General features: G+C 46.0%; 1 protein-coding gene across 1 annotated transcript in view; it reads left to right on the top strand.

Annotated features, from left to right (window-relative positions):
* SLC25A35 (solute carrier family 25 member 35) overlaps positions 1 to 11,617 on the top strand; it is a 95,333-nt gene extending 83,716 nt beyond the window's left edge. The window contains exon 5 of the mRNA XM_069218717.1: positions 9,385 to 11,617. Within this exon, the coding sequence (XP_069074818.1) occupies positions 9,385 to 9,549 (165 nt within the window). The 3' untranslated portion in view covers positions 9,550 to 11,617. The remainder of the gene's footprint in view (positions 1 to 9,384) is intronic.
* The last annotated feature ends 3,491 nt before the right edge of the window (positions 11,618 to 15,108 follow it).

Here is a 15,108-nt window from a genome sequence, read left to right as displayed (position 1 = left end):
ACTTTTGCCATTCAATGAAGCGCTGCTGGACCCTATAATGGAAGTCTGGAAGAAGCCGGTGTCTTCTTCAGCTGTCAATAGATCTGTGGTTAGGAGGTATCGGGTTGCACCGGCTGACCCAGGTTTTCTTACCAGGCATCCAACACCTGAAAGCTTGGTGGTCCAGGCTTCCTGCACAGCAAGGTCTGCTCCTGGGTCTTTTCCAGTTGTACCCTCGGATAGAGACTCCAAGAAGATGGACATGGCATCCAAAAAGGTGTTCTGATCATGTAGCATGGCATTGAAGTCCAATAATGCTACATGTATTTTAGGAAGGTACATTTATGCTCTGATGGACGAGATTACATCAACGCACACGGAGGTTCCTCAGGAACTATTAAGCCTGGTATCGGACGCTCAGGCAGCTGCAACTCAGGTTATCCAATCTGGGTTGGATACAACTGACTCGGTTGCTAGGGCAATGGGCACTGCTGTAGTTACGAGGCAGGCTTGGCTTCATAACTCAGGATTTTCCTCTGATGTGCAGTCGACCCTACTGGACCTTCCTTTTGATGGGGACAAGCTCTTTGGTGCCAAGGCGGATTCGGCCTTAGAAAGGTTCAAAGAGAGCAGGGCCACGGCCAAGTCGCTGGGCTTGCAAGCCACTTCTACTTCCTCCAGATATTTTAGGAGGTTTCGAGGATTTGGTCGTGGTTCCTCCTCATCCTCCTTTCGAGGGAAATTCTAGCAACCTACCTCTGCTCTCTCCTATAGATCTTTCAGAGGGAGGGGTAGGGTCCGTACCAGGGGAGCCACTCAGCAGCACTCTGCCTCTTCCTCTTCCACTGGAGGGGTGCAGCAGGGGAAGCAGCCTTAGGCTTCCACCAATTCCCACTCACTCCACTCCTGTAGGGGGGAGGTTACTGAATTTTCTCCACAAGTGGGAGGTCATAACTTCAGACTCCTGGATTACCAGCATTGTGCGAAACGGCTATACCCTTCCCTTTCGGGAGTTTCCGCCCCCCATCCCGCCCCACCCATCTTATTGTTCAGGAGAACACCTCCTGTTGTTAGAACAGGAGGTTCAAGTCCTCCTTTCAAAGGGCGCGGTGAAGTTGGTCCCAGAGCAGGAAAGGGGTCAGGGTTGTTACTCGAGGTACTTCCTGATTCCCAAGAAGGATGGTCGGTTGAGACCAATCCTGGACCTAAGGATCTTGAATTGGTTCCTCAAACAGGAAAAGTTCAAGATGCTGACCCTAGCTCAGCTGCTTTTGGCGTTGAACAAGGGAGATTGGATGGTGTCTGTCGACTTGCAGGATGCTTACTTTCATATCCCGATACTCAAGTCGCACAGGAAGTATCTCCGTTTTGTGGTGGGGTCGCAGCACTATCAGTTTGCGGTCCTCCCATTTGGTCTTACTTCAGCACCTCGAGTCTTCACAAAGGTGATGTCGGTGGTTGCAGCAGAGCTCAGAAGGAAGGGGATAGCAGTATTTCCTTATCTAGACGACTGGTTGATCAAAGCCAGGTCTCCAGAGCTCGTGTTACATCACCTGCAGTCGACAACCCAGTTGTTGTTCGACCTGGGCTTTTCGGTGAACGTGCCCAAATCTCACCTGGAGCCCTCTCAGCGCCTCCTGTTCATAGGGGCAGTACTGGATACAACATTGAATCAAGCCTTTCCTCTGCCTCAGCGGATTCAGGACATTCAGGTGTTGGTTCCAATGTTTCAAAGTGGAGCGGTCATCCCAATCCTCAAGGTCCTACGTCTGCTCAGTCTGTTTGCTTCCTGCATACTGTTGGTCACGCATGCTCGCTGGCACATGAGGGCTCTTCAGTGGTGCCTCCGAAAGCAGTGGTCTCAACACAAAGGAGATCTCGAAGGTTCGGTGAAGATCTCCAGAGATGCTGCCATGGATTTAAAATGGTGGATTGCGGACGGCAATCTTTCCAGAGGAAGGCCGTTCTCGCAAGCTCCGCCTGTGGCCACAGTAATAACGGATGCTTCCACTCTAGGGTGGGGAGCTCATCTGGAGGACCTGGAGATCAAAGGGCTTTGGTCTCCAGTGGAACAGATGTTTCATATCAATCTGTTGGAGTTACGGGCTGTAGTTCTGGCTCTCAAGGCCTTCCTCCCATCCCTTCGCGGTCAGTCGGTTCAGGTCCTAACGACAACACTACCGCGATGTGGTATATAAACAAACAGGGAGGGGTAGGGTCGTACCTTCTCTGCAGAGAAGCTCTTTGGCTATGGTTCTGGGCAAAGGACCATCAGATTTGCTTGATAGCAAATCATCTGGCCGGAGACTTGAACGTACGTGCGGACAGTCTCAGTCGCCATTTCTCGGCCGATCACGAGTGGCGTCTCCATCCAGATCAAGTCCGTCGAATCTTCCAGATGTGGGGGTTTCCTTTGATCGGTTTGCCACCCGGGAGAACTCGCACTGCCCATTATTCTGCAGCCTCCAGTATGCGGTACAAGGAGCTATGGGGGGGCGCGTTTCAGATGACCTGGTGCGACCAGTTGCTTTACGCGTTTCCCCCCCATACCCTTGATTCCTCGAGTGTTGAGGAAAATTCGCCAAGACCGGGCCCAAGTCATCTTAATAGCTCCGGATTGGCCAAGGAGGGTGTGGTACTCGGACCTTCTCCAACCTTCACTGTGCCCTCCACTCCGTCTCCCTCTCAGGGCAGACCTCCTCTCGCAGTCGCAGGGGCAGGTTTTACACCCCCACCTCCAGAGCCTGCACCTTCATGCCTGGAGATTGAACGGGGCAACCTGAGTTCCTTTTCTCTCCCGCCTGATGTAGTGGATGTTATCTTAGCGGCCAGGCGACACTCCACTAAATCTGTCTACGCTAATAGGTGGTCTAAATTTGTGGTTTGGTGTGGAGAGAGGCAGATTGATCCCTTACGTGCTCATTTGTCAGATGTTTTATCTTTTGCTTTGTCTTTAGCACAGAGGGGTTGTGCAGTAGCTACTGTTAAGGGTTACTTGTCTGCCCTGTCAGCCTTTGTCTTCCAGACCAGCCTTCTTTGTTTAAATCCCCAATAGTACTTAGATTCTTGAAGGGCCTTATGAATAAATTCCCGCCAACTCCTTTTGTTATGCCTCAATGGTATTTGATCTTGGTTTTAACTTTACTTATGGGGTCCCCTTTTGAGCCTATGCATTCTTGCCCCATAAGATTATTGGTTCTTAAAACGGTTTTCCTGGTTGCAATTACCTCTGCAATGAGAGTGAGTGAGTTGCAAGCTCTATCTGTAAAACCCCCTTATACATCTTTTTATGGGGATAAGGTGGTGTTGAGGACCAAGGCTGCTTTCCTTCCGAAGGTTGTTTCACCCTTTCATTTGGCCCAGACAGTTACTCTATCCACGTTTTATCCTCCGCCTCATCCTTCAAAGGAAGAAGAGAGACTCCACCGCTTAGACCCAAGGAGGGCACTAAGCTTTTATATAGACAGAACAAAGCATTTCAGGCTGGAGGATCAGCTCTTCATCGGTTACGTGGGAAAGAGGAGAGGAAAGGCAGTCCACAAGAGAACACTCTCCAGGTGGGTTGTTCTTTGCATTAAAATGTGTTACTCTTTAGCAAAGAAGGAACCCCCTGATGGTATAAGAGCTCATTCCACCAGAGCTAAGTCGGCCTCTTCGGCCTTGGCTAGGGGTGTTCCTGTGGTTGACATCAGCAAGGCCGCAACTTGGTCATCCCTTCACACTTTTGCGAAGCATTACTGCTTGGACTCTGAGGTCAGAAGGGATGGCCATTTTGCACAGTCAGTGCTGCAGGATTTCTTGGTTTGACCATTCAGGCACCCTCCACCAAGTGCGGTACTGCTTTGGGACTCTATTCATTAGGTGAGGAATCCATGGGTAGTTGTATCCATCAGAAGAACTAGTTACTTACCTTCGGTAACAACTTTTCTGTTGGATACATTAGCTACCTGTGGATTCCTCACGGTCCCACCCGCCTCCCCGTTGCCTGTCTGGTCTAGCCAAGTAATTCTTGGGTGTGCTCCTCTTGGTTTTGAGGACTTGTATATATTCTGTATATATGTTCATATTTATATATATATATTGTTCATATAATTATATATTTGTTTAAAAAAAAAAAAGGATTGAATTCTCAGAATGATGTGTTTGTTCTTTCATCTCAATGGCCTATCATTCTCGGGCACGTAAAAAATGTTGGTACTGATGTTGGCACGTCGGCGAGGACCTCTTATTGCCTGTATGACGTCAGACGGAGACGCCTGGGCAACTGACGTCCTCGTCGACATGCAGAAGCTAGGAAGAAGATTTCCGTCGAATGCTGGCGCAGCAGGGGTATTCATTAGGTGAGGAATCCACAGGTAGCTAATGTATCCACCAGAAAAGTCATTACCGAAGGTAAGTAACTCGTTCGTTTCCTCCTTCCCGGAGATACAGAGGGTTGGAGGAACAGCAGTCGTATTGAAATGCAATCATTGATTAAGCAATTGAGCGACATTTCACTATTAGCTAACCTATCCATATCACTGTGCAGCACTTCTGTGCTAGGCCTATTTACTAATTGTGAAGTTATCAGTATTTGACTACAAGAAGCGTTGGCCTTTTCCCCTCCATGGGGCTTAATCCCCCATAAATTTGGATACAATTGTAAATACTTTGCAGCACTCCATGAATCACGGGTGCATTGTTTCACTGTGGGTAATGGGAAAAAAGAGCTTACACAATTAATGCAAAAAAAAAAAAAGACTGACATGCCTCTGCTTCAACAATGACGGGTAACTGATGGTACCCACAACTGGACAATAACTCAAGTAGCACGAGTGATGCATGTTTTGTGCTGCATGTAAACGTATTTGTTTGTCTGGCACTGCCAATAGGCATATCTAAAACCCACTTCCGTGACAAAGGCCTATGACCATTTATTGGCACATGAGAAGGCTGAAACATGTTGGCCCATATTGTATGTTGTGTGAGTCATTGTAAGTCGTGTCTCAATCTCTTTTTAACCTCACAGAACTCGCACTAATTCAGAGAATGCAAAGTCCCTTAGATCAGTGGTTCCCAACCTGTGGTCCGAGGACCCCTGGGGGTCCGCGAGAGCTTAGAAAGTTAAACAAATATTAACAAATATTGACATACTAGGTCCCCAGCTTCCACTAATGGCTCGGGCAGGGGTCCCCCGGATTCCAATGATGATTCAGTGGGGGTCCCTGGGTTCCATTAATGTTAAAGTGGGGGTCCACAGAAATGAAAAGGTTGGGAACCACTGCCTTAGATCCATCAGTACTACCATGATGTCAAAACATACGATCTGATTGGCTGACCGCAACTTTAAGACAAAGTTAAGTACGCCATTTTATGAGTCAGGGACTTGGTTCCTATGTCATACAAAACAAATAAAAATAAGGGATAAGGGGCAAGGTAGGAGTACCTTGACTGGGCCATTGTGGAGGGGTGCCAGAAGGACGCCCCCGGGATCAAATTAAAAATAATTTGTATTTGCGCAGCATTGCAGCACTACCTCAGCATAACTCTGTCATTTCATATTAGTACTAGAACATGGTGGGGGGGGGGGGGGGGGCAGGGTCTTGTGGCGTGGTAAATCTTGGCTGCCAATGTATTGTTGGACCCAGGGCATGGCCGCAGGTTTGACTCCCCACCTGGTCAAAGGCTGTGCACAGCAGGGGTATGGCCAATGTTCAGGCCCTGCAACCAACTTCATACTATGCATGGTGAGTCGGTGTGGGTGGTAGGGAGTAGGTGGGGTGGTGGGTGAAGGGTCTAGCCATAGCCCCAGGCCCTGCAGCCAATACTAGGCTGATTGTAGTTGAATGAAGTGCACTAGAGTGGTCAGCTGTGCAGGTGATTGGGCGCAGTGCCTGGCCATGCCCTTGCCATACACTGCTTACTTACAATTTACATCACTCATGACCTGTTGTGACATCATCGATGATATTAGTGCAACATCTAAAATGACATTAACAGTGGTGGTGGGGGTGCGAGTTAGTTAATTCAGTTAACTAAAACAGGTAAATTACTTGTTAGTTACTATAACTACATAAAGTAACTATAACATCACTTTAACATTAGGTTTCTACAGTGAAATTGTCATTTTCACTTAATGTAAGTAGGATATTATACCCGCACCTAGTGATAGTCACTTTAACCTTAGTTTTTTTTCCATCCAAAATATACATATTACTTGGTGGCAGTCACCTCTGGGTAGTTATAATTAGGTCTGCTTATAACATCTGATAGAGTTCTACTTGCAGATTCCTTACCTTAGAATTTCCTCCAGGCATCACTCTGGATCCAGAGATTTTTTTCAAACAGTACCCCTGCGCACCGTCAAGTGGCGTCGGTCAAAACCGCGTTCTGCATCGTGGTCACTGGATATGATGTCGCAGGTCCTATATACACGTGTCATCACGGCGCATTTACGTCCTTCTTTTCTTTCCACGCCAGCCTACGTGCAGATCAGAAAAAAGAGCTACTGATACAGTCACTTTTTGACTGGTCTTTTCAACTTTTGTCAAAGCTCTTTTGACATTCTGGTGCGTTGAGATGTCGTCACAGAAGATTGGATTCAAGCCCTGCGACTCCTGTCACTGGATGATGTCCATGACGGATCTTCACCTCGTGTGTTTCTGCTGTTTGGAGCGTTACCTCGACTCGAAATCGTGCTCCGAGAGGAAGGTCATGAAACTGCTCGCGGAGCACGCATTCTTCTTCATCCCATTCAAAATCTTCGGGGCATTCAGATAAGTACATTAAATCGAAGAAGAGCAAGTGTTCTTCTACTTTACCCCATCAGTCAGATGACACGATGCGGAAAAAGGAGCGTTGTCGTTCTAAGTCTTTGTCTTTGGAGCCTACTTCTGGATTGGCTCCACATCTCCCCAAGTTTTCGGGAGCCGGAGCCACCCCTGCTCAATTGTGATTTTTATGAGGTCATGCGTCTCATCTTTGGGCAGTCTTGACCCTGAAAGGAGTGCCTTTGGGCCCTGCCAGATTGGCAGGGGTCCCTTCGGGTTCCGCACCAGTGGCCTCGGCCTCGGCTCTGGGGGCACCCGGGGATCTGTTTCCCACATCCAAACCAGCGTGGGTTGTACCACCTTGACCTTCCCTGACTATAGTTCAGGCTTCGGCACTCCCAATGCCACCCGGATCCATGGTCTGTGTCCATCCCATACCAAATGCGACTCCAACATGGAGCGGGACTGACATCACTCAATGCCGAATCCGATGGGGACCTTGCTCCCTTAGGCTACTTCCTGTCCCTTATTCTTATGGTGAGAGTATGGAGGAGTCGCTGGACCCTTTAGAATACCAGCTTGATCACCCTATGGACAGGGATCAGGACCTGGGTGAAACCAGTGGTCCTGACACATCCCCTAACGCTGGCATGCTTTCTCTCACTACTGCGGCTAGGGTGGAGGGAGCTTCTTATTCAGTGGCAACGAAGAGAGCGGCCGAGGTCTTGAGCCTTGAGCTGCCTTCGGTGGCCATCAGGACCAGTCTCCTGACAATGGTGCTTCAGCCTGGGGCTTCCTCCTCAGAACCCCGTTTGCACTTCACTGAGGCCCTCACTGATGATCTGCTGGGAACTTGGTCCAAACCCAGCACCGGGGTTCCTGTTAATAGAACAACAGCCCGCCGCCATAAGCCAGCCCCTAATTACCCAGTGTTCCTTACACAACAACCCACCCTTGCAACTCCGGATATGTAATCCAAGGACTGGATCAGCTTGGGAAGAGGATGTTTTCTTCCTTCAGTCTGGCATTGCAGTCCTTGAACACCACATGCCTTTTTGGCTGTTACAGCCATACTTTATGGGACACGGTTGCGCTGGTGTTTCCCGGAGGAGACCTAGCCATTCTCTCTTAATCTGTTGCTGACAGGAGAGATGCAGCAAAGTTCACGATAAGATATAGGCTGGATACGACTGACTCACTAGGTAGATCGGTTGCATTGACGGTGGCCTTGAGACCCAACGCTTGTTTGAGGATGTCTGTTTTTTCCGAGGATCTCGGGCTGTGCTTTTGGACATGCCCTTTGATGGCACCAATCTCTTCGGAGACAAAGCAGACTCCGCACTTGAGCGCTTTAAGGAGTCCCCGGCTACAGCCCGGTCCTTGAGCCACTCTGAACAGCGTGTACCTGCACTTCTGTATTTCCATTGAAAGTACTGTTTGTCTGCTCTGAAATCTTTCCTATTTTCTCTTATAATCAGTGCAACAAAAATACCGAAGACCTGGTGGCTTGGGCTTTTGTCATGGTCTCTCCTCTAGTTGCTGTTCATGGCTCCATCACACATCTCTATACCATTAAGTTCAGCAAAAATATGTATATATATTTCTTTAGAACTCTGTTTGCTTAGATTGATTGATACATTTGTATTAATTTGCTGTCCACCTGTAAGGCATGGTTTATTCTTTAGTTGGTTACTCTTTATAACTGCTTATGAGAAATGAGAGATAACCGCGACGGAGAAGGAAAAGTTACATACCTGTAATGCTGGTTCTCAGCCGAGGATATTCAGTCGTAATCTATAAATCTGCGACCCATCTCCACACAGACAAAAAGAATAGTGGGATAATGTAGTTAATTTTTTTCATTGCTTTATCCTTAAAATCAAGCTGCCCCAATAACCCCTTTGGCCATGATGAGAAGCTGCAGCTTGAGGAATTCTTAAAGGTGCAGTGTTTTCCAGCCCATTAGAAGCTATAATTTCCTTTGTTTTTTCCATTTGATTAATTGTACACATTCATTTAAAGTAGGTAAAGGAAGACACTTGAGAAGCACATTGAAGTCTAACACATGTATAATGCAAAAATATAACTAGTAGCACTAATATGCTGAGTGTGATATGCAGTATCAACAGACCAGCGCCTCCTCGTCTGAACTGATGGATCGCATATTGTTAAATTAAAAATGCACTCAATCTACTTTTATACATTGTCTTCAATGATCAAGACACTAACGAGCAGGTGCCTAGATTTTCTTGTGGGATGAATGTGTGCAAAAATGTGTACATTTAAAATGTGTGTTAATTGTAATGAGGTAAAGCCCTTTGCCATAATTTAAGGAGCTATAACAAACAATTCCACGTGTTAATTCAATCTGATTAGATAAATTCTCAAAGGTAACTTTTCCTTATTTCTGCTATAATTTTACATTTGGTCTAATATAGAGTTTGATTTGAATTAGTAGGAGTTCTAAAATTGTGAAATGTTAAATTGTTTTGCGCTGTTGCCTTAGCAAATCAAAATTGCAGGTTTTAATAATGATTACTGAATGACCCTAAAGTTTATTAGGGATCAGAAAGTATATGAACATTGGGGTGCTCTGAACGTCCTGAGACAGTCAATATTTATTCACAATTTCCATTTTATGTTATTTGATTTGCAGGGGCTCATGTACAGGGGATTTCTGAACTGCTTTGCCCTGACCATCCAAAAGGAAGGAATCCTAGGTGTGTACAAAGGCATTGGTGCCTCCTACTTTCGCCTTGGACCCCACACCATCCTCAGTCTCTTGTTCTGGAACGAGCTGCGAAAGTACTATTACAGCTGACTCTGAAGTGGGAGCAGCGAAGGAGGCAGCGCTGTGGCAGATGATGGGGAGGGCAGAGTCCTACCTGGGATTGGATTCTGAGCCTTACTTTTTCTGTGACATTGGTGCTCAGATTACTTTGGCAGCTCTTAGGGGGTCTTAACACTTTTTTAGTGCCTGTCATTCCCCAGGTGGAGACTGAATCAATGTTGGTGATGGATGGAAATTCTCTTTGCACCGTAGTGTCCCAAAGTAGGTACAGGAGAGCCTGACCCATGCCATCCTTTCAGGGTTTCTAAATGAGATAAATGTACGTGCCATAAATCTAGAAAATGCTGATATGTATAGTGGGTGTTAATCTTGACAATTTGGCATGGATGCAACCCTCGTGGAACTCGAGTAATGCGTCCTTCATATTTATAACCATGTGGTTCGTGCACACCTGAATTTTTATCTTTGGATCCTGCGTTTGATTTAGAATGGGCTGTAACATAGTGGCTGCAAAACGCAATCCACACAATTTCTTCTTGGCAATAAATTAATTTTTCTGTACTCCCGCATGCCATCATGATAAATGATGCAGACATATATCCAGAAAATAGCAAGGCTTTATCGTCCTAGCAGGCAGCATGAACTGGCAGATCCCGGTACGGAGTTAGCTGTTGTTGCTACTCAACAACTAAAGTACTTTCCCTTTTATGAAATAGATGAAATGCTATGTTAAGAAATTAAATATGTACTCTTTATAAATAAAAAAAGAAAGGAAGCAATTTCAATTGGAAGGCTCATTCATAAAGTAATATAGGGTTGCTTGATAGCTTTGAGGAGACATAAAACTTGGGCCTGATTTAGATTCTGGTGGACGGGTTACTCAGTCACAACGGTGATGGATATCCCGCCCGCCAAACTCCAAATTCCATTGTTCTTTTGAGATTTAGATGTCGCCGACGGGATATGTGTCACTGTTACGACTGAATAACCCGTCCACCAATATCGAAAACGGTCCCCTAATCTTCAAATGGTTCACTGTACACTTGAAGCATTTATTGCCTTGGAGGATAGCCGAAGGGTGGCATGAGGGTGGTGTTAGGGTAGGTAGGGAGAGTCAAATCGCATTTCTGTAAAACCTACACAGTGTAGATTCCGCTTTGGTTTAGATACTTAATTGCCTTGAAACATTTATGTGAAACATTTATGTGAAACGCCAGTACTGTAGTTTACCTGCTTGTTTAAAAATAATGTGAACGTTTTCATTAGTAAAAAGGAAAGGGGTGTGCAGTACCAACAGTTAACCATGTCTGCTGTTCCAATGTTTGGTTAACAGGGCTACCAGACACCATGACAGGTGCAGGCAATGGGACATAAATTCATATGGGGCAAATTACTGCACCAACTGATCTCTGGAGTAACATGATGATCCCTGCTGCAAGAAACATGCAAATACTTCATTAGTCCTCATGAACGACTGGTCACAGTCTGTACAGCTGGATTGCATTATCATCTAGGGACTGGAATTTGGGTATGGGGTGCAGGTGGGTTTGTAAAATGCTCTTTTCCTGGAACCCTGATAACTATACATTTTGTTCAAATACTTCTGGAATAGTGGGAACAAACTTCATCCTAAGACGTTGATTGGAAGATCTGAAAAGTTTGAACACCACTAACTACGTGACTGATAGAACAATGGAAAGATAAGCCATTGGACTTGAAAGTTTGTTAACTTCACACTGAAGCTGCTCTTTGTTGTTAGAGTCCTAGATCGTTTAATGCAAAAGTACTAAGTGCAATTAAAGATTGCTGCTTTAAAGTTCCACGGTTAAACTTGAAAATTAAACCGAGCTCAATTTATAAGAGGGAACACATGGAACACGTTTTCCTTTTAATCTTATTATGCACTTTATGGAGTATCACTGGCAATGCTTTTCAATAATGATTGCCCAAAATTCAATAGTCATTGGGTATAAAAAAGGTTGTATAAATACATTTAAATTAATCCCATATCATGCATACGTTTGTTTTACAGGAATGTCTCGTATGTAAAATAAAATGTATTATGAGAATATGAAACTTTGATTAAAAAAAAACAAAACTGCAGTAAATTGCAGCGTGTGTGTTCAATTTTCTTTGCATCAAATGATTTATAACACATTGACAGTGCTTGGGCAAAAACGTTTCCCACAATATTGCTTTTTAAATGCTGTAATTCCAACAATTTCGGCTCTTTTAAACAGATTTGGTGCTAAAGACTGATTAATGTGTATTAGTTACATTTACTTAGAGATTCTCTAAGGGATTTTCAGATTGCATCCAGACCATGCATTCCACCTAAACACCGCCTTCTCGCTTGATCCGCATTATTATAGTACGCGTGGCCTCCTATCTCCCCTTCTCCACAGCAAAATCTAAATAAGAAAGGGTCGCAGTTCAATGGCTATAAGCAGTTTTGTACCCAGCAGAAATATTAAAATTCTACTGGGCTCATCCCGCCACGAAAGGAGTGTAGCTTACATTGGTACAGCAGGTGCACCAGGGGCATCTGAACCCTTATTATTGCTGTTTTTGATAGTTCAGGCAGAGGATTGGGGTAATTTCCTTCCTTGCGCTGGGACCCATGACACATTGGCTAGGCCACTGCTCCAGGCGTCCCACCCTATTTCTTTTTTCTTTTGCGATGATTGTATAGTGCAAACTTGCCTTAAGGGTATTAGAACACTTTACAAGAGAACCAGATTACATTACATGTTTTTGGAGATTGGTGATTTTCTCAGAATTGCAGAATGTTGAGCAAAGGGCGATATTAAGATTTGGTGGCCAAGTTCTGAAGTCTGCAATTTTAGCCACTAGGCCATATCTCTGCTTCAGTGAGCCTCTTCACTTTTTCTTGAAAAAATGTATAGACACTCATGATTTAATTTCAAATTATATTTGAATATGTAGAAATATACTCCTTGGCTACAGCCCAAATGTTATTACTGTAACAGTTGCTTCTTTCCTTCTTCTCTTTCAGGATGGCTAGAAGCACAATGTATGACGGGAACATCAGTTTCTTAGCGAAGATCAAATGTTCATTGGTTACCCACACACTGCGATGCACTCATAAATACAAACACCCCCTCCCATCCCACCTGCCCTTTAATTCCGTGGTTTGGATGAGTACATGATAGGTTTTCTTTGGTCCTACACAGATTGGCCATCTGGGTTTCACATTTCGAACCTTCCTGCTACACCACATGCAGCTTGCTTTGAGGTCTGAGTTCTCCAAAGAGGTGTTTTCAGTTCCTGGGGCATTAACACCCCTGCAGTGTGTGCTTTGCGACTTGCTATATTACAGGACCCAGAGTATTGCTTCTTCATAGCCTGTTTCAGATGTCCTGGCCCAAAGCCATAGCTGTATCTGGCAGCACAGAAGCAGTGGCAGCAGATCAGGTGAGTGGGTGAGTGGACCCATTAACTAACCCAAGACACCGTCCTCTGTTATTCTCAAACAGTTCGTAATGGCAGACAGAAGTGCTAAGCGAGCTAATAGACAATGAGTACCAGCCCACCTCTTTGAAAAACGTACACGTAGTTGAGCTTTTGAGGAATAAAGAGTATAATTTCAGCGATTAATTGTACTACATTGTAGGATCTTCACTGATAGTCACAAATGTTTGACTAATTATGCACTGTGTGAGTGGTCAGCGGAACACTTCATTTTAAAGTATTTGTCCATAGAGTTAAACACACATGGTGTATTTGGCCATATGAAGAGAGGCATTCTTTAAAAGTGTATGCCTGTGGGAGGAAGAATCCTGCCAGATACTCATACAAGGAGTGTGTGAAAGATCTTCCGACAACAGTCAGGGACACTAATTTATTTTGAAAAATGTCTAGGACATTCAAGGACAGAGAATGCAACAGACTTCAATAGGAAATTAGAAGACGCGAGAGCTAAGGAGGAAGAAGAAAAATGCAAATAAGTCATGAAGAAAGCCAGCACCTAGAAGAGACTCCCATAGAGTGTGCTCTAAAGAGAGGAAGTCAAAACAGAAAGAAAAACATTTGGGATAACCTTTCATCGTCATTCATGTGGACATCCAATTTTTTTTTCGGCTTGCTCAGTGTTGAAAGCTTGTTTGATGTGGACGTAAACACCTCAACACCATAGAAGATCCTCCAAGACTTATGCATTAATGCTACCGAGAACAAAAGCAACAACTATTTCTGATGGATACACCTACCTGTGGATTCCTCACCAAAAGAATTCTCCCCTCGCGCCAGCCTCGAAGGAAATTTCTTCTAGCTCTGCACGTCGACGATGACGTCACAATCGCCCGACTCCACGTGACGCCGTATGATGTCATCCAGGCAATAAGAAGCCCTTGTCGACGTGCAGACGTCAGTTCCCTTTTTTCCGTGCCCTAGTAACAGTTAATTCTTCGAGGCTCACAGGGAGCTACTGTTCCAAACAAAAGTTACAATGTCGCAGCCAAGGAAATCCGGCTTTAAACCATGTAACCAGTGTGGGGGTCGGATGTCGGTTACCGACCCCCATGAGAATTGCCTCTGGTGCCTTAGCTCCGACCACGAGGTCGAGTCATACGGCTCTTGTCAACGCATGAACGCTAAGGCACTTAAAGAGAGAGAGGCGAAATTGTTCTTGGCTCGATCCAAGAAGGAGAGGTGTCATCGGAGGGAGTCTTCTTCGAGATCCTTGAGATCTCATTACCGTCATAGTGACTCTCGGCGCCGTCACGGATATCGGCGCCGATCGAGGAAGGGACGGTCTAGATCAAGATCGGCTTCTCCATCAGCTCGGCGCCGCCCGACGTGGGAGGTTAGCCCAACTGTCACCCCTCCGCCTCTTACGACCCCAACGTCACCCGGGTCGGTCTTTGAGGTCGAGCCTCCCCAGAGGCCAGAAGGTTCTCCTGGCCAGGAGTTACCTGGACCTTCTTCGGCATCTATGCCGGTGCAGCAGCAATACCCGGCTTTCCCGACTCCGGGAACGGACCCTGCGGTGTTCTTAAATGCCATGTTTAACATTTTTACTTCCATGGCGCCGGGTTGAAGTCATGCAGGTCCGTCTGGCCCTTTGGCCTTTAATTTGGGCGTTCCAGCGTCTTATAAATCGACGCCCTTCACCCCATTTTTATCTGCTGCACCTGAAGCGGTGCGATGCCCTTGACGTCGCCCAGACCGACTACACCTGCTACGGCGCCGTTGGATTCGCCTCGGATCCGATCGACAGTTAAGCATCCTGTGGAGCTGGAGGGTCCGGCTTCGGACGGATCCGAGGTTCGGCGCCGACGGAGATCTTCGGCGTCGGCCGACGCCTTATAGACGCCGGGTCTGAAGTCAAGGCTTAGATCGAGACGTCTGGCTCTACGACTGTTGGAGGAGGAAGCGTATGCAAGACAGCACCTGGAGGAAGGTGAAGTTTTGGAGCCCTCTGGTGACTTCCAGGGTCTGGATACAGCTAGTGGCTTGGACACTTCCCCGGAGTGGGATCTAGCTTCCCCTGGAGAGATCACTGAGGAAGCAGCTTCTTTCCACGCTGTTATTCGGAAGGCTGCAGACTTTTTAGATCTTCCCCTCCCT

The sequence above is a fragment of the Pleurodeles waltl genome, chromosome 12 (genome assembly GCF_031143425.1).
Source record: "Pleurodeles waltl isolate 20211129_DDA chromosome 12, aPleWal1.hap1.20221129, whole genome shotgun sequence".
NCBI classification, from domain to species: domain Eukaryota; kingdom Metazoa; phylum Chordata; class Amphibia; order Caudata; family Salamandridae; genus Pleurodeles; species Pleurodeles waltl.
Note: the sequence above shows the minus strand (reverse complement) of the source record. Positions and strands in the feature narration are given on the sequence as shown.